The sequence below is a fragment of the Heterocephalus glaber genome, unplaced genomic scaffold, assembly GCF_053883595.1.
Source record: "Heterocephalus glaber isolate CG9 unplaced genomic scaffold, H.glaber_assembly_v1.0 deba00000621, whole genome shotgun sequence".
Lineage (NCBI taxonomy): Eukaryota > Metazoa > Chordata > Mammalia > Rodentia > Bathyergidae > Heterocephalus > Heterocephalus glaber.
Window position 1 is genome coordinate 24,220,723 of NW_028258153.1, and position 19,747 is coordinate 24,240,469.

The 19,747-nt window shown below is 36.5% G+C and overlaps 1 protein-coding gene across 9 annotated transcripts in view; it reads right to left on the bottom strand.

The window, feature by feature from the left end:
- The window catches only part of Cnot4 (CCR4-NOT transcription complex subunit 4), a 137,958-nt gene that overhangs the window by 42,072 nt on the left and 76,139 nt on the right, over positions 1-19,747 (bottom strand). For 5 of the 9 annotated variants that reach the window (XM_004851229.4, XM_087205884.1, XM_004851230.4 and 2 more), the window contains 5 exons: positions 17,492-17,689; positions 5,166-5,252; positions 4,283-4,384; positions 3,431-3,556; positions 314-438 (listed from right to left, as the gene is read on the bottom strand). In XM_004851229.4, coding sequence (XP_004851286.1) covers positions 314-438; positions 3,431-3,556; positions 4,283-4,384; positions 5,166-5,252; positions 17,492-17,689 — 638 coding nt within the window. Of the gene's footprint in view, positions 1-304; positions 439-3,430; positions 3,557-4,282; positions 4,385-5,165; positions 5,253-17,491; positions 17,690-19,747 lie in introns of all 9 variants that reach the window. The other 4 variants (XM_021263638.2, XM_013074497.3, XM_013074498.3 and 1 more) reach the window with 1 other exon arrangement.

The following is a 19,747-nucleotide window of genomic DNA, read 5'->3' on the forward strand; positions in this document are numbered from 1 at the left end:
AAGAACCTTTTCATAACCAACATTCCTTAATCTCCTTTCTAACAAAGGGGATGTTCCCTGGGCTCAGGGTAGTCTGCAAACCACTGCAAAGGTGAAGACATGAAAAGGCTGCACAAATTGTAAACCAGGAAGGAGTAAACAGCAGACACTCAAACCCAGAAGCCTACGATGCCTCATAGCCAAACAACTGCATGAATATAGACTTTGTCAAGAAGGGTTTTGCCTAAAAGAGAGGCAGAATGAAAAGGGAGCAATGACAGAGAGGAGGGTAAAAATGTCTGACTATATTAGCATCAGTACTTACGTATCATACCTCTGCAGTGGTGTCACTTTATTCTTATTCTTATCAACCGAACCTGTAGACAGCTGAAGGAAATTGGGATTTAATTTATACAATTCCTGAAGTAGCTTCTGTTCATATTCTTGGTGCTTGCCCGCCTAATGAAAGAAGAAATTAAAACTGCAGTAGGATTCACAAAATGGCTGGTATAAAATACTGAGTTACCTTCTGAATTATTAAAGGTATCCTAAATAAAACACATAGGTTTTCTCAGGGAGTGAGAGAAAACTACAAGGATGAAAGTTACAAAACTTCTAGACCAGTAAAAATTACTCCAACAAAATTATATATGATATAAAATATATATATTCCATAAATTAAGGCATTTCATTAAATTCTATTATACAGAAAAACATCAAGGAGGGGATAATTTTACTATATCAGAAAACTAATGGTTTTAGACCTACCTGAAAGTTTTTCACATAATTAAGTCTTCTAATAGGTAATAACTGAGTTTCTGAAGATCACTCAAAATTTATCAATTGACCTTCTGTTTTATCTAGAAATTAACACTTTAACAGTTTCTATATTCTTCATTAACCTGGCACTAACTAAAAATTACATGAATTTGTTTTTCCTTTCTCTTTTTCCCCTCATCAGGAGTAACATAAAAATTAATGTATTTTAAATTCTGGACCAAGGGTCGGCAGTTTATAGACATATACTTGTTTTTGTAAATAAAATTTTATTGAGACATAATTATGCTCATTCATTTACAAACTGTCCATGGCTGCCTTCTTGCTGTACAAGGCAGTGTGGAGTGTTACAAAGGAGATAGTTCACAAAGGAATAGTTGTGACAGAGATTACATACCTAGAAATTCTAAGATATTTACTACGTGGAAGTGGCCCTTTGCAGAAAGATTTGCTGACCCCACTCTACATATAAAGGGAAAATATTGTATTTACCACAGATGGGCAGCTGCTTATCTGAAAGCAACATCACAAATGTGGGGGAATCAGGCAAAAATTGACATCAGAAGCTAATTAGACATAACCAATAATCTGAAATTAGTTCAAGTAACTTTTTGCTGTCTGCAAGTATATAATGACTGGAAGGACATTTTTACTTATGTTCAGGGATCTTTATTATTTTAAAATTCTGACTAAAATGTATGGCAAAACCAAAGTGGCAGAGGTTAAAAAAGAAGCAAAATAACAAAAAGCACAGACATCCTCATTTAATTGAGTACAACTGTGTGCTATGTACTGCATAAGGCATCATCTCTGCTCTGAGAGACCACTTGCTCATTTCAACCAGATCTATAAATATGTCCTAAAATTTGAGCTATGGAATTATAAAGAATGATTTTCTAATTTTTGTCACGATGTAATTTACTCAAATGTCCTTCCTGCACTGACAAAGTGTTTTAACAAAGAAAGGCCCTTTCAAAGTAATTTTTAAATTCAAGGAAAGAAGAGCACGCAACAATATGAAAAGAATCTTAAGAAAAAAATACATTGAAATGTGAGTTTTGTTTGTGTGTGCAGTATTGGGAATTGAACCCAGGACCTTTGTGCTGAGCTACATCCCCAGCTCTTTTGTTTTTGTTTGGGATAGGATCACAATTGCTGAACTGCTCGGGCTGGGTTAAACTCACAATACTCCTGCCTCAGCCTCCCAGAGTACTGGGATTACAGGTGTGTGCTACCACACTTGGCCAGATTTTACATTTTGAAAATATGAGAGCCCCTGACAATTCTTACTGGAATCAATACTTCAGGAGATGTTACAGTTTTCTTTAGCCACAAAGGGCTCAATCTGATATTCAAGTATCTCTATGGGGGCAGTCCATAATGACAGCTTAAATTCCATTACACATAAGTTTCTTTCTTTTTTTTGGTACCGGGGATCAAACTCAGGACCTTCTGCTTTCAAGGCATGTGGCGGAACCACTGAGCTAAATCCCCAGCCCTACATATAAGTTTCAATCTACTGTCCAAATATTTTTCAGTAATACTTTAAATGAGATTAACCTAGGCTTAAAAATTCTCTAGTAGACAGAAATTTTCACCATGATAGTGTAAGTATACTACTAGTTAAAATTCATATTGAATTTTAGATTTCATTCAATTAAGTTTCAGCTGAAAAACAAAAGGAATTTACTGAATAAGTAAAAAATTAGTACCTCATCTGTCCCTGGTAGATATCAGATGGGCCTTACCTAGCACTGTTTTTGAACCATAAGGACCAGTGTCAAGAAATGCCAATATATTATAATGGAATTTAATTTATACTAACTCCAAGTCAAAAAAAGGGTAATATTATTTCATTTTATTTAATAGCCTATTAATGGAGCCCCTACCAGCCTTTCTCTAGTTTGACCTGGAGAATGAAAGGTAGCAATCAATGCCCCCCACCTTCTAAATGAGAAGTATTTCTGCAAAAGTCCACAGCAACAATATGAAGTCCTCATTTATAAGAGGGAAGTACAGCATTGTGCTTTGGTATAATCCTCATTTAATAAGCCATATGGTCAACATTTTTACTTGCAAAAGCATGCTTATACTACAAATTAAAAGGAGACAGGAAAGAGGAAATGTAAAAAATATAAGATAGTAAGTTTTTAATTCATCCTTTCAGGATACTGACTCAGTGGACACTCTGATGGGAGAATCATTTTATAAAACTGTTACTTTATCAGTATCACTGAACAGAGTATTATTTTCTAGTTTATAAAAAGTAGAGATGGGGTCCAAAAACCCTAATAATTTCAATATCCCACTTGGCCTTCATTTTTCTGATATTCCTCTTAAAACCGCATTTCCCAAAGTATTTTCTTTGATCAACAGTTCTGGTTGTACATTTTCCCTTGTGGATATGTGTTAGCATATTAAAGATTGAGAAGTCCTACAACAAAGAAACATATTTATCTTTATTAATCTAGCACTTTCAAACTTAGCTGACCACAGACCCATCTATATCTTACAGAACTGACACTTCATAGAACACAATGTTTAGAAAATGCAACTTTAAAGTAATATCAGTTTTCAAAAAGCCAAATCCCTAGTTTTTATGTTTGCAGTTTTAACTTATGAAGAAAAAGTACTCCTTCTTGCATAGAGTAGACAATTCACAGGACTTTACTACCTGCATTTCCTCTTTCGTGAAACTGGCTGCCTCATCCCCCAGTTCATGGAGATACATGCAGTCAGGCTTTGGACACTGCATATTCTTTAAGAAGTAACTACAGTATTTCGTTGTACCTAGAGATGCCTGCAAGAAGAAGAGGGGAGATGGGAAAAAGAAGACTCAAAGTGTGAACTGACATCACAACAAGAATCGCCATGTTTACTATTTTCATTTTACCTAAAATAAGGCACAGATATGACAAAACAAGAACTATGACAGAGAACACTAAGGAATTGAACTATTCCTAATAGGATTTATTATAAATGACATCATTTGGAAAAACTAAGGAAAAAAGTCTCGGTCTATAGTTTCCAGAATCTAACCAAATCTTCCCTAGACAACATGAAAGGAGACACAAAAATCTGCTCCAAGATATCAGTGGCTAAAGCACAGAAGGCAAATTTCTTTTCGTAATTATATCATCCTTCCTTCATTTACATAAACCACTGTTTGACGGGACCCTCCAGTCAAACCTGGATCAAGTTTCAGGTATTTAATGAAAACGAATCAGAACCATTACCTATTTCAGACGAGGAAGATAATGACTACATTTTCACAAAATAAAACGTACGTAAAAACAGGAGATTTTTAGATTACCTGGCATTAATGAATGTACTTATTCCTACCTGATAAAACAGGATCTTGTAAATCAGCAGTAAACAAATCAGCTATCACAGGCTGATATGGGAGACTTACAAGCAATCTTCAAATGAACTGTCTTTAAAATTTATATATAAATCTGGACACTCCTCTACTTACCACATTTTATCCTTTCCCCTTTAAAGACAGAAATCAAGAGGACCATATTACCTTCAGTGTTCTGCCATCTACTACTACATTGTTGACACACTGTATGGCTCTGAGAGCGTCTTCTGACCGGATGTAGGTTACATAAGCACTGGCACTTGGACCCTAGAGCGAAAAAATCCCAGCCCGTAGTTACTGGTTTCAATGACAAATGCTGAAAAATAAAATTCTCTTACAACTTGCCTATGGAATTCTAAAAGGCTTTATTACTACTGCTGTTAATAATAATGACAATAATTAGAAGTAGTAGTTTTGACTAAACACTACTAGGTTATTTAAAAGTAACCATACTTGAACTTTATCTCATTCTAAATAGACTATAACAGATGAATAAAATATCATCTTTGGCTTGGCAATTATTTTATTAAGAAGTCATTTGACAGGTTCTTTGAGGTTATAAAAAATTTGAAATTTAGATTAAAAAGATGTAAAGACAATTTGTTAAATTATATTCTGTCAAAAATAAGTGCAATATGTAAGTATTCAATTTTTTAATATTAATATCACAAAGCTGTTGTATTAACAGTTCAACATCTAAAAATATTACTGATTAGGAATTATCTAACAGAATCGCTTCTCGGCCTTTTGGCTAAGATCAAGTGTAGGAATTATCTAACAGATTACCTGATAATAGACTCAACTCTCCCATCCATCTATTCCATTACTAAACCTGTTTTACTATTTCCCTTTTATTACTATTAATTCATTGTTAAGTCCTAGAAACATCAAATAAGGACCAATAATTCCCCCACCCAACCAACAGAGGTCATTGCTCAAGTTCTTTACTCCCAGCTTCCTAATTACAGAAAGCAAATTTTCCTTCTGAACAGCCCAGGTCGAGCCCAGACCATAGGGAGAAAAGGCAAAAATCTCTATAATTAGTTACCTGTGAGCCTGCATATGATGTGCTATTATTGATGACAACTTTATGTATTTTACCAAACTTCCCAAAATATTCTGGTCGTTTTAAAACCTATAAAAGAAGAAGAGATATGGTATAAACTGTCCCCATTTTCATCAGGTATTACCCTTATAATGGGGACATTTGTCATCCCTTGTCATTGAAAGGAAAATAGTATTTTTTAATGTTTTCTAATACATATCACTACTTCCTAATTGTTATTTATGTAGGTAACCTACAGGAAATCTAAAGAGTCTAAAAGCCATGATTTTTTTGGCCTACTGAATAGAAACTGAGACTAAATTTGGCATTTTCTATTACATTCTATTATCTGGACCAATAATCTATAGGATGTTACACAGCAGACTTAAAAACAAAGAGATCAAAGATCTTAACTGCACTGTCACTAATATATGATCCTTATGAGAAAACAGTTCTCAAAACAATGACACAAATTAAGCACTAGGGGCAGACACCTAAAGAACAGGCATAAGTAAATCTATTGTATGTTGAAACTGTTCATAAATGACAACTATGATAAGAAGTGTCCCCTCAACACTTATGTTTTATGATTTATTTTATGTATATAGTTTCCAATGTTAATTTATCATTTCTCAATTGTCTCATAAGTCCCCCACCCCGGTCAATAACATCTCCAACACAACTTTATACATTTCTTTCTCTATTACCTGGTTACTTCATGGTGGTTATTCCCCTTCATACTTACCTCACCTCTATTATTTTATGATGACCATATACATTCTTTCAGCTTCCCTCACAAACTTATTTAACCTTGGCTAATTTAATCAACATAATTTGATATAAAAGTCTCTTCCATGATCTGCAACTACTTCAACCTTAAATTTTTTTCCTAGAATTTACCTATCAACCTGTTTCTATAATTTCTCCAAACAGTAGGCTCTCCTCCAATGAAAGTTTTGTGAATGACCTGTTCAAGTGTGTGCAAAGTACTCCTGTTTTCATTCCTATGGTAATATTCTCACATACTTGTAACTTAACTAGTTCTGCAGAGCTTCATGAATCAGTCTATGGCTGGTATGTCATTAATTCTTAAGTCTTCACCTTATTTAATATAAATAAATAGTACCATTTTATTTTAGATGCTCATAAGGTTGTTAGTGCTTGCTATATCCAATCCTAATGGATTAAAAGGTAAAGTTATTACAATAGTTTTTAGTATTTTTTCACCCAAAGCTCTTGAGAGACACTATATAAACAGCAGCTAATACAATGACCCTTGCATTGCTTATCACTAAGACAAAGGGTGAGGGGCACAGAAGAGTATAATTGAAAAAGGTTTTCTGTCCTGTGGAGTTTGGAAGTCCAGGCAATGATGTGTGAGAGATGCACACCAACTTGGCAAATAGCTTCCCAGCTAAAACACCTGCTCCAAAAGCTGGGCACAGTTCTACCATGTCAGCATCTCATGTCATGCTAGAGTTTATGCTAGTAGTTCACAGTGAAGGAAGCACTTCAGGGGACATTTTGGAAATCTGTGGATGCTTTTACTGGAGGAGACTGTTAAAATGACTGGAAGATACTACTGGTATTCAGGGAATGGAACCAGGGATGTTTCACAAGCCTCAAGCCAGCCCTGCACAGCTTGTGAAGTACCCTCCAAAGTCACACAGCTAAGGAGCCTGCTTCAAACTGAACCTAGAAACAAACTCCATACAAAGTATTTTCCCACTTTGGGCATATATTCAATTTACAGGGCAATACGCAATTAAGGGAAGACTATATATGCTTTGTTTAAAATTTTATCAAGAGATGTTTCACAAAAATCCCACCACTGGCATTTCATGGTCTCTGAATGTCAGTACCTGTAACAATCTGCATTTGTACTTGTTTTATTCAGTGAGTCTACAAATATGTGCACCCTACTATTTTATTTCGTAGTGTAACAATAGTACTTCAAGGACTCAAATACACACAAAAGTCCTTTGAGGATCTAGTTAAATGTACATTCAGATCCAGTAGTTATGTGCATAGTAAATCCACAGTAGTATAGCTGCTACTGCCCAATGGACTACTCCTTGAAAAAGCTTCTAGGGTAGTGGAGTCCAAGCATTCATGATTAGAAATAGTCTTTAAATTATTTTCCTTTTGTTTTTCTATGTATATATTTTTTCAATATATGGAGAAAGGTTATATTATCATAAGTCGTTTTATGAAAGGAAATGAGTAATAAATATATACCATATTAGTTTTTAAAAAGTGGGCAATGTATCTGATAAGGCTGAAGACTAGTGGTTCATGGAAATAATGTTTGGCAAACAAGTATAACACTTTCAAAGCAACATGAGATTGGTATATAATTACACTGACATATCCACACTGCAACCAGAATGGCATTTTCCAAGTACAAATCTAGCCCCATCATTCTGTTAAGAACAGGCCACTGCTTCTCACTGACTACAGGATAAAGTGCAAGCTCCTTAGAGTAGTTTGAAAGCCCTTTATAATCATCATCACTTACCTCACCAACCTTATCTCTCACCATTGCACTCTAATCTTCCAGCCAAATAAGTCAGATTGAAGATGAATGTCTTTCTCATCCAGAAGCATTTGTACAGTTCCTGTGCCAGAAGCACGTTACCCCAATAACAGCACTGGAGTATATACCTCCTCTGCAAGATCTAGTGCTATTCCTTGTGCCTCCCCAGCACACAGCACTTCTCACACTACACTGTCACTTTTGTAAATAAGCATGTACTATCTTGTTTTTTAGTGCCTTATATGGCTGGCACACTGTAGTTACTCAACAGTGTTTATTGAAAAACTGAGTGTGTTAATGCTGAACAAAAAATTACATGGATACAGAACACTCCAAGTATTAGCCAATGGCCAGTGGCCAGCATGTAACAGGCTACATGCAAGGGAAAGTTGAAATACAGAAATTTAAACTTTCTATATAAACCTGAACACTGCAGATTCTGACTTTATTCTACTGAATAAAGTAAAAAATATGGAAAGTAGAGAGAGTGCTCTGCAATTCAGCACATTATTTATATACTCAATGTCATATATTTGACAGTGGGCCAGTTTAAGCAATAACATACACTACGCAGTTATACAACTGAATTCTAAGAGTCCAATGGCATGCCTAATGAATACATTGGTATACATTCTTTGGGAACACAGTCAAGTATTCATAGGTGCTACAGAGAAAAATGAAAATTTGGTAACAAGATGGATTTTGAGTGGATAAAGAAGTGAATGGATGAAGAAAAAAGGAAACATCAATATAGAATACACTACAGAAAGTGCTCCATACCCACAGGCAAGTCACTCAACTTCCATTTGTCTCAAGTTCTCATGTGTAAAATGAAATGGTATGTCTTTACATCTTTTAGTTCCTCAAACCAAATGCTCTCTCAGGCTAACACACACATCTGGGACATGACTGTCCTTATTTACTGTCCAGCTAACACCTATAAATTCTTCAAACCTATCTTCTTCACCCTTTTCTCAGGGACGCTTTCTGTGACTCTCCACACTAGCTACACATCTTGCTATTCTACAGCCCCAGAGAGCCATGCGCCTCCCTTCTTGTGAGTGCTCAGCACACATGTAGCACTTCCCTACAAGCCTATACATTTGCTAAGAGTACACTCTGTATCTGGCTTGCTAACTTATCTACAACAGCAAAGTACCTAGAGCACCTGGTTTGTAATCAAGAAATTCATTTGTAGGGACAGAGCTTAAGACCGGAGTCAGGCTGGTCAGCTGAACAAAGAAAATTCATGCACAGTGGGTTAAGAGTTCATTCAAGGCAGACAGGTAGGTCTGCCCACTCCCTACCGAGGTCCTGAGTCGCACAGAACACACTGAATCAGCCCGCTGCTGACAGGCAGGTCTGTGCATGCCCCACCGAGGTCCTGAGTCAGACAGAACATGCCGAATCAGCCCCCTGCAGACAGGAAGGTTTGCCCACGCCCTACCGAGGTCCCCAGTCGAGCTGAATACGCCGAATCAGCCCACTGCATACAGGAAGGTCTGTGCACGCCCTACCACAGTCCTGAGTCACGCAGAAGACACCGAATCACCACGCTGCAGACCAGGCAGCCACCTGGTTCCACACTACAAAGATGCAGAGGACACCAGACCACCAGACGACCAGACCAAGGTACTGAGTCCCGCTATTCCAGGACCAGAGGGAGGAGCTTCTGAGCCACCATCCGACTGCTCCTGGTCCAGAGGAAGGGGCTTCCCGGCCACCATCCCTCCCACTGCTCCCAGCCCACAGGAAAGGGCTTTTAGGTCACCATCCCTACTGCTGCTCCCGGTCCCTGTCCCACCTCACCCAGCTCAGAGAGGGTAATCCGTGCAGGTGCTAACAGCCCCCTGCCCCAGTCAAAATGAGAAAACACGTAAATAAGTCTCAAAACCAGACTACCAGATCACCTACAGCAACCCCAAAGGGAAATGAGATGGAACACTCTGATACTCAACCACCTGGACCCACTGAACTGGCAACAAAAGGGGATCTGGAAAAAATGAAATCAGAAATAATTTCTCAGATAACAGCAGAAATTGTGCCCCTAGTGCAAGACATGATTAATAAATCTAGAGAGGAGCTCAGGAACATGATGGAATCCCAACATAGGAAACAAATGGAATCCATAAAACAGATGCAAATAGATTTCCAGGACATGAAAAACTCCACTGAAAGTCTGCACAGCAGAATGAGCCAATGTGAGGACAGAATTTCAGATACAGAAGATAAGATTATAATTAGTGACCAGAAAAAGAAAAATTGCTTCAAAATTGTAAAGGACCAAGAGAAATCAATCCAGCAGCTGCTAGACGATGCAAGGAAGAATAACATAAGACTGACTGGAGTCAACGAAGAAAGAGGAGAGAGTAAAGATGACATAAAAAAAGTGTTCACAGAAGTAATGGCAGAAAACTTCCCAAGGAGGGGAAAAGAACTTGACATACAGATAAGTGAGGCATATAGGACTCCAAATAGCCTTGATCAAAAAAAAAATCTACACATAGGCATATAATTGTTAAGATCCCAGAAACACAACAGAAGAACAAAGTTCTCCAAGCAGTCAGAGAAAAGAAACAAATCACATACAAAGGAAAGCCAATCAGAATCACAGCAAACTTCTCAACACAAACCATCAAGGCAAGAAGGGCTTGGAGTGACATATTCCAAGCCCTAAAAGAAAACACCCTCCAACCCAGATTGATGTACCCTGCAAAACTATCTTTCAAAATGGATGAGGAAATAAGATACTTTCATGACAAAGAGCACCTTAGGAACTTCGTGAATACCAAACCAGCACTCCAAAGAATTTTACACAATAGCCTGGGAACAGACATTGAGAATCACAACCCCAGGAAGCAAAGCAGAATGAACCCATCTGACATAACAAGAAATTAAATGTAAAGGGGGAGAATCCAACAAAAAGAAAAAGTCATGGCAATGACAAGTCAATACGTTTCAGTTACAACCATCAATGTTAATGGTCTCAATTCACCAATCAAAAGAAATAGACTGGCAGAATGGGTCAAGAAGCAAAATCCAACAATATGCTTCATACAAGAAACACACTTCATTCAAAAGGAAACTCACAGACTGAAAGTTAAAGGGTAGAAAACAATACTCCATGTGACAGGAACCCAAACAAAAGCAGGAGTAGCTATCCTCTTGGCAGATCAAGTAGATTTCAAACCAACACTGATTAAAAGAGATGAAGAAGGACAATACATCCTTGTAAAGGGAAGAATCCAAGAGGAAGAGATGACAATCATAAATATCTATGCACCAAACACTAGTGCACCCAACTATATAAAACAAATACTAACGGACATGAAAAGTCATATATGCACTAATACAATTGTAGTGGGGGACCTCAACACCCCACTGTCACAAAGAGATAGATCAACTAGACAAAAAATAAGTAATGAAATACTAGAACTAAATCGAACTCTTGAACAAATGAACTCAACAGATGTTTACAGAGTGTTCCACCCCACAAAATCAGAATACACATTCTTCTCAGCTGCACATGGGTCATTCTCCAAAACAGACCATATACTCACACACAGAACATGATTAAGTAAGTGCAAAGGAACTGAAGTTATCCCCTGTATATTATCAGATCACAGTACGATGAAATTGGAGATCCATAGCAAAAGAAACTCAAAAAATTTCATAAACATGTGGAAATTGAACAACACACTTCTGAATAACCAGTGGGTCACAGAGGAAATTAAAGAAGAAATCAGACAGTTCCTTCAATTAAATGACAATGACAATGACAATACAACATATCAGAATCTATGAGACACAATGAAAGCAGTCTTACGAGGGAAATTCATAGCAGTGAATACGCATATTAGGAAAACAGAACAAGCCCAATTAAACAACCTGATGCTGCACCTCAAGCTTCTAGAAAAAGAAGAACAGGACAACCCCAAAGCTCATACAAGGGAGGAAATTATACAGATCGGAGGAGAAATCAATGCAATGGAGACTCAGAGAACAATACAAAAAATCAATGAAGCCAAGACTTGGTTCTTTGAAAGAACCAACAAAATTGACAAACCCTTAGCCAACCTTGTCAGAAAAAGGAAAGAAAAGGCCCAAATCCATGCAATTAGGAAAGAAAAGGGTGAAATTACAACAGACCCAGCAGAAATCCAGAGGATCATCAATACCTACTTCCAGAACCTATATGCCAATAAGATGGACAACAATGAAGAAATGAACACATTCCTAGATACATATGAATTACCAAAGTTGAACGAAGAAGACCTAAAAATTCTGAACAACCCAATATCAACCAATGAAATTGAAAACGTAATTAAAAACTTATCAACTAAGAAAAGCCTGGGCCCTGATGGCTTCACTGCTGAATTCTACAAGACATTTAGAGAGGAACTGCTGCCACTACTGGTTAAACTCTTCAATGAAATTGAAAGGGAAGCAATACTCCCAAATTCATTCCTGGAAGCAAGCATCACCTTGATCCCCAAAGCAGAGAAAGACCCAACCGAAAAGGAAAACTATAGGCCAATCTCACTAATGAACATAGATGCAAAAATCCTTAATAAGATACGGGCAAACAGAATGCAGAAGATCATCAAGAAGATCATACACCCTGATCAAGTGGGATTCATCCCAGGGATGCAGGGGTGGTTCAATATATGAAAATTAATTAATGTAATACACTATATCAACAGAGCCAAGGACAAAAACCATATGATTATCTCCATAGATGCAGAAAAAGCATTTGACAAAATCCAACATGCATTTATGATAAAAACCCACAAAAAATTGGAATAGATGGTCTCTACCTCAAACTGATAGAAGCCATCTATGAAAAGCCAACAGCCAGTATCATACTAAATGGTCAAAAACTGAAATCCTTCACACTCAAATCAGGAACAAGACAAGGATGTCCACTATCACCACTCTTGTTCAATATAGTTCTGGAAATATTAGCCACGGCAATTAGACAAGAGAAAGAAATAAAAGGAATAAAGATAGGAAATGAAGAAATCAAACTGTCGTTATTTGCAGATGACATGATACTCTATATAGAAGACCCCAAGAACTCCACCAAAAGTCTTCTAGACTTAATAACCAAATTCAGTCAAGTAGCTGGTTACGAGCTCAACACACAAAAATCAATAGCTTTCCTCTACACGAATGACAGACTCACTGAGAGAGAAATAGGGCACATAATTGCTTTCACAATAGCATCCAAAAAACTGAAATATCTAGGAATCATCCTAACGAAAGAAATCAAAGACCTCTTCTCTGAAAACTATGGCACTCTGAAAAGAGAGATTGAAGATGATATCAGAAAATGGACAGACATCCCCTGCTCCTGGGTAGGAAGGATTAATATAGTGAAAATGGCCATACTTCCAAAACTGCTATATAGATTTAATGCAATTCCAATTGAGATCCCAGCAGCATACTTCATCAACCTTGAGAAAACAATCCAAAAATTCATTTGGAACAAGAAGAGACCCAGAATAGCAAAAGCAATTCTAGGTAACAGAGACATGGCAGGGGGTATCACAATCCCTAACCTGCAACTCTACTACAAAGCCACTGTGATAAAAACAGCATGGTACTGGCAAAGAAACAGGCTTGAGGACCAGTGGAACAGATTAGAAGATGCAGAAACAACGCCAGACACACTCAGCCATCTCATCTTCGACAAAGGAGCCAAACACCCTCACTGGAGGAAACATAGCCTCTTTAATAAATGGTGCTGGAAAAATTGGGCTTCAACTTGCCAAAGATTAAAACTAGACCTGTATCTCTCACCATGCACTAAACTAAAATCAAAATGGATTCAAGATCTAAATATTAAAATAGAAGCTCTGAACCAGTTGGAACAGAGGTTAGGTAGAACCCTTGAAGACATTGGTGTAGGAAAAGATTTTATGAACAAAACCTCAGTTGCCCGTGAACTAGCACAAACAATCAACAAATGGGATCTCTTCTTATTAAAAGGCTTGTGCACAGAAAGAGAAACCACCAGCAGTGTGAAGAGACAACCCACAATGTGGGAAAAAATCTTCACCTGCTCTTCCTCAGACAAAAGTCTACTATCTCGAATCTATAAAGAACTTAAAAAGATCAGATCTCCCAAATTGAAAGACCCAGTCCGAAAATGGGCATCTGAAATGAACAGACATTTCTCACACAAAGAAGTAGAAATAGCAAATAAATACATGAATAAATGTTCAACATCACTGGTCATTCGAGAGATGCAAATGAAAACAATGCTGAGATTCCACTTCACTCCAGAAAGAATGGCTGCTGTCATGAAATCAACCAATAACAAATGTTGGCGGGGCTGTGGGGAAAGGGGAACCCTGCTCCACTGCTGGTGGGAGTGCAGACTGGTGCAACCACTGTGGAACTCAGTATGGAGATACCTCAAAGAACTAGGACTGGAAATCCCATTTGACCCCGCTATTCCACTGCTGGGGATCTTCCCCAAAGAATTAAAAGAATCATACCACAGTGATATATGTGCACCCATGTTCATAACAGCACAGTTTGTAATAGCTAAAACTTAGAAACAGCCCAAATGCCCATCAACTGGAGACTGGATAAAGAAAATGTGGTTTTTTTACAAAATGGAGTACTACTCAGCCATAAAAAATGAGAAATTAGAGACATTTATAGCTAAGTGGATGCACACTGAGGCGATGCTCTTAAGTGAAATAAATAGGACACACATGAATAAATACCGAATAGTTTTTCTGGTGTGAGAAACTGAAAGTGTAAATAAGGACTAAATGTATAATAGGTCATGTGAAATAGGAAGAAAAGGGGCAAAGGGGAAGGAAGTGGGAGGGCTAAGGGAAAGGATAGAAGGGAATGGGATTAATATGAGAAAATGAAAAAATAGGAACAAAATCTTTGTAAATAGGGAGGAATGGAGGGGTTGAAGGGAGGGCTGGGCAAGGGTGAAAAATAAGAACCAAGAGAGACTCTGTAAAGGTGCAAATTTTCAATGATGAATGTCATTATATTGTATACCTAAAATGTACCAATGATTAGAATGAATAATCGATAATGTAAAATAGAAAGAAAAGGTCCAAAGGGGTAGGGGGTAGTGGGAGGGGCAGGGGAAAGGAAAGAAGGGAAAGGAAAAATGCTGAGAAATGGAAGAAATGGAAATAAAGTCTTTGTAAATAGGGAACAGTGGAGGGCGTGAAGAGAGGGCTAGGAATGGGGAAAAAAAAATAAGAACCAAGATGCATTATGTAAAGGTACAATTCCCAATGAGGAATGTAATTGTGTTGTATACCTACAATGTACCAATAAAAGAATTTAATACAAAAAAAAAAAGAAATTCATTTGTAGAATGAAGTAGATCTCTACAAACCTAAAATTTTAGGACTTACAAGACACTGCTCTAACCATTGGCTCTCATTTCTACAGCTTTTAAGATTTCTTTCTATTGACCAGAGAAAATACTTGACAATCTTGATATCAAGCTTTCTGTTGTATACAAATTATTTCAAGATAAGCTTTATTCCTTCAACACTTGCTTTTAGTAAAACGCGAAACTTTTCATTATTCAAAGATAAGTAAATTATAGGGATCTTCTTTGTCTTAAAAGTTGTAGTAACAATTTGAAACTTCTTTTGAGTTTTCTAGTGAGGCTATCTTTAAATTTTCCAGAAACTTAAAAAGTTACACAGATAAAATAATTGTAAAAGATACGAAGTAGTAGTATTTGATAAAAAACAAAGCACTTGTCTCTGATCTTAGAAACCAAAATTTAAGAAAATTCATTTCTTCTCACCAAAAACTAATTATTTTAAAAGTATAAAACAAGTGATTTTTAGGGAATACGCAGGCTCATGATAAAGTGTTCTGTCTCACTAGTTATCACTCTGGTTAATTTTGTTTATATAATATTTCTTCAGAGTAATGTGGATATATGTAAAGTAGAAATAAGAAATCTCTAAGTAAATAAAGTCTTACAAATCACATACTCAAAAGAAGCAATGAGAATCTATAATCCAAATACAAGATTCAGACCATATTTAATTTCCTCCACCTTTGTGTGCTGCTCTCTATGTCTCCAGTACTAGAGCTGACCAGATGCAAGATGTATTAAAACAAGTACATCCATCTCAAAGAGCTCTCAAATTAAGATCAAGCTCCATTTGTTTATTGAAGTAGCAGTTTCAGAAAGGCAAAAGTCAACTCTAAACGTTAAGATTAGGAGGAATAAATAAGAAGCATAAACATACTCTGGTTAAACAAAAAAAAAAAAAAGCGGAGTTGAAAAAGAGAAAGTTTAGTACAAAACTGCAGCCATGGTCAAGGAAATGGTCACAGGTGAGGTAGGTAGTTTGCCTAAAGAGTAAGCAGAAAACCGAAGCTTAGGAAATGGAAAAATTACTGCTGAAGCTGAGTCGAGCTCTAACATTCCTTATTTAAAAGGTCTTTCTCTGTTTCAACTCTTGAACTACTCCTTGGGTTTGGAAAAAATCTGTTCTACTGAATATCACATAGCTCAAAAATGGCCACCATTCCTGGCATCTAGTTCTTAAGTTCACAGTATTTCCTGAGTTGCCACCATGTTTATTGCCCATGATAGATCTGTCTTGCATTGTCTCTCTTACTCTTCTGCTGATTTGGAAGTCTTTATAGCCTCAATATATTATAATCTCATCATCAGTAAATAGTTATTATTTTCTCTAATACTTAAAGTTTCTCCTCCTAGGAGTTTCGGCATGTTTAAGCCAAGTCTGAAGATTCCTACCTCCTTAAGTACATTCATTACAATTCTCCCTTTGGTTGGTGTCATGAGGAACACTACCTCAAACAATTTTTAAGAGGTACTCTGGAAGACGACTCCCCACCCCATCCAGTGCTCTCCTTCTGAAGTAAACACGATGGCTATCAATCAGCTCCTACTTGTTTTCCCAGCAGTGTAGCCAGCAGGTTGTGGTTTATCAAATTAAAAATTGGTAGAGGCTTATCCAAGGATCTCAAGGAAAGTATGAGCTCAACAATAATAAGGCTAGTAGTGGAAGGAGGGAAAAAGAAGTAGTAAGCCAAAAATGGTTAAGATCTACTCTGCCCCCAAATGAGTGACAAAGAACATGGTCTTTTATTTCACTTAATCAATTACTTCTTTCCCAAAAATTGTCTTAGAATGAATAAGGATAATGATACAGTATAACAATAGTTTTCTAGGGAAAAAACCCCAAGAATTCCTACTTGGGATTAAAAACACAGGTTACTAAGATTTCTATTGGGTTCAAGTAACTGCATCTCCATTACTGTTCCTTTATACATAGCTATAGAAAAGAGGAAAAGCAACACCATTCATGTTACATGTTAGTGCTGGGTTTAGTGGTATATGCCTGTTATCCCAGCACTTGCGAGACTGAGGAAGGAGGACTGCTGTAAGTTTAAGGCCAGCCTGAACTACATAGCAAGACCCTGTCTCAAAAAAAAGGGCATGTTACATGTTAGCTGTAAGGGCAAAACAGAATCATTAACCATTTTCATGGATTATCAGTACTAAAGGAAACTTCAAAATCTACTCAAACTCCTAAGGTGAAATGAAGAAACTCAGACCAAGAAAGATTAAGACATTTGCCTAATATCATAATTGGCTATTGATTTCTTATCAAGTATAGAAAAGTCATTTTTTATTTTTCTCCCAGGATTTAATATTTTCAGAGGAATCCTACAGTTGAACAGGGTCAACTGTTATTTCCAAATAAGACAAACAGAAAATATGTCAAGTTAACAACGAAAATCGAAAAAGACTTACCTCTGGGTCTGCCAGTCGCTGAGACAGACCTACAACAAAGACGAGGTTTTTTTGTACAACACGTACACTAGCCAAATGTTTGCGGTTTTCTGATATTTTTTGTTTTCTCTCATTCTGTTTCTGTTTTTTCTCATTCTTTATCCTTTGCAGTTCTTCCTGGGAGAGTGGTTTATAAACTGCTGGGTCTTCTGGATATGGCTATAAGCATAAAAAACAGAAGTTACCATTAAATAGAAAAACTACAGGAATAATAATTAGCCAATTATGGATGATAGGTATACCATTCTTCTTTTTTCTGAATATACTGCTTAAAATCTTTTAAGTTAAATGTTAAATAAAATAGTTCTAAAAATACTTATATTTTGAAGCTTAGCAGATAACGCGTTCAGCACCAAAATGGCAAAGGTTCTAAACAACAACCTTTCAATCTTGCTCATCCTGACAGTGCCTAAGGAGTGCAGTTTCCAGGAAGACTAAGCTTCTAAGGTACAATGTAAGAGGGGAAGAAAAGTTCTCATCTAAATATGAGTTTTACATATTATAATCAACAAATATGTAATGAAAACCTACAACATGGTAGAAAATTAATGAAGTTATACACTTTGTTCTTTGATTCCCAGTCTAACTGGGACAGAGATGGGCAAATAACAGAACATGTAGCCTTAGATTCTGCCTTAGTGATCTCAAAGTAAAATGAAAATAATCTTAAAGGTTGATATAAGGATAAAATTACACACATGAAGCAATTACTACTATGTTTAGCATAGGAATTCCTCAATACATCTGAGCAATTTTACTGTTGTTTTTATCTTTTCCTTCTCAGAATTATGGTATAATTTATATTCCTACTGCTAAGGTCAGGGCAATTTGTGGCCCAAGTAAGAGCTATAAAATCAGAATGCTCTATCTGAGATCATATAACCATTCTGACTCAGTCTACTCATCTGTAAAATAGGAAGCACAGTACTTTAACCACAGATTTCTGTAAGAGACAAGAGATAATACTTATAAATGATTGAAATTATGTCCACATAAGTATTCAGAAAGTCCTTTATTATTATTACAAATAAATATTGTTAATGATAAATGAAAGATGTGGTAAGCTAAATGCAGTTCCTAAGAATGGGAACTGCAATTGGCTGGGAACCTGTGCCTTTCTGAATATAGGAGTGGGGGGACAACAGAAACAATGCCAAAAAGAAAAAAAAATAGGAACAAAGAAGAGTAAAGAGAATATCCATAAGCCTAAAACCTTCCTATTCCTTTAACATAGTTATTTTCATCTTTTGTATACAAGTTTAAAAAAGAAACTCAAAAAATAAAACAAAGAAAAACTCTCAAACCTGTGAATAAACCCAGACCAGGGATGACAGCAATTAAGAAGGTGAGATTTTCCTTTATGTTCCTCAACTTTTACTAATATTATTCTAAGGTCTTCGAAAATCTCCTTCTTTCCCTTTTATGCCCACTTTCAACTTCAACTTACTGTTTTTTAAGAAAACCTGATAGTTTACCCTATCATCAATGAACTACATACCTGATTACCTAAAAAAGATGCAGGTATAACTCACAGAGTGTAAGTACCTATATATTTCCCACATTAAAAAATCTGAATCTCTTAGCTAACTAGTCCTATCTAGCATGCTCCACCCCACCTGTGAGTGGGAAGCTCTCAGTATCCAAATTTTTACATGATCCTTAAGACTTTCTCTAGGATCAAACAGAAAGTTAGGAGTTCAGTATTGGCCAAATGTACAGCAAACTAATCTCTATAACTGGGAATGCAGTACCACTAATTCTCTTTTTTAAAAATCCTCTATACTTCTGAGTTAATATTAAACTATTTCTTCATTTTAATCTATGGGCCAAAATCATCAAAGATCTATTAAAGTCAGTTCCATTCCTCAGTCAGTTAGTCTTCTCCATGTGAATTATTCTCAACACTTTCTTCCAAAATTTTCTCTACTACTTTTCTGTATCTATATTATCTCCTTCGAATCTTAATCCATCTTATTTCAATCCTTTCAAGGTATTTGGAGCTGTGAAGGCACAAGTAATATAAAACTCGCATAACAAGTATAAAAAAGTATAATGGTAAAATATAAACCAATCAAAGTATCTTTCTATTAGCTCACCTAAATTTTTCATGTGCACATAGAAAGGCTGTTTTCTACTCCAGGATTTCTAAGCAGCTCCTTCTGGCAATCTAACTATTACGCTCATTTGGAAGCTACCGCTCTTCACTAGCACCTAGAA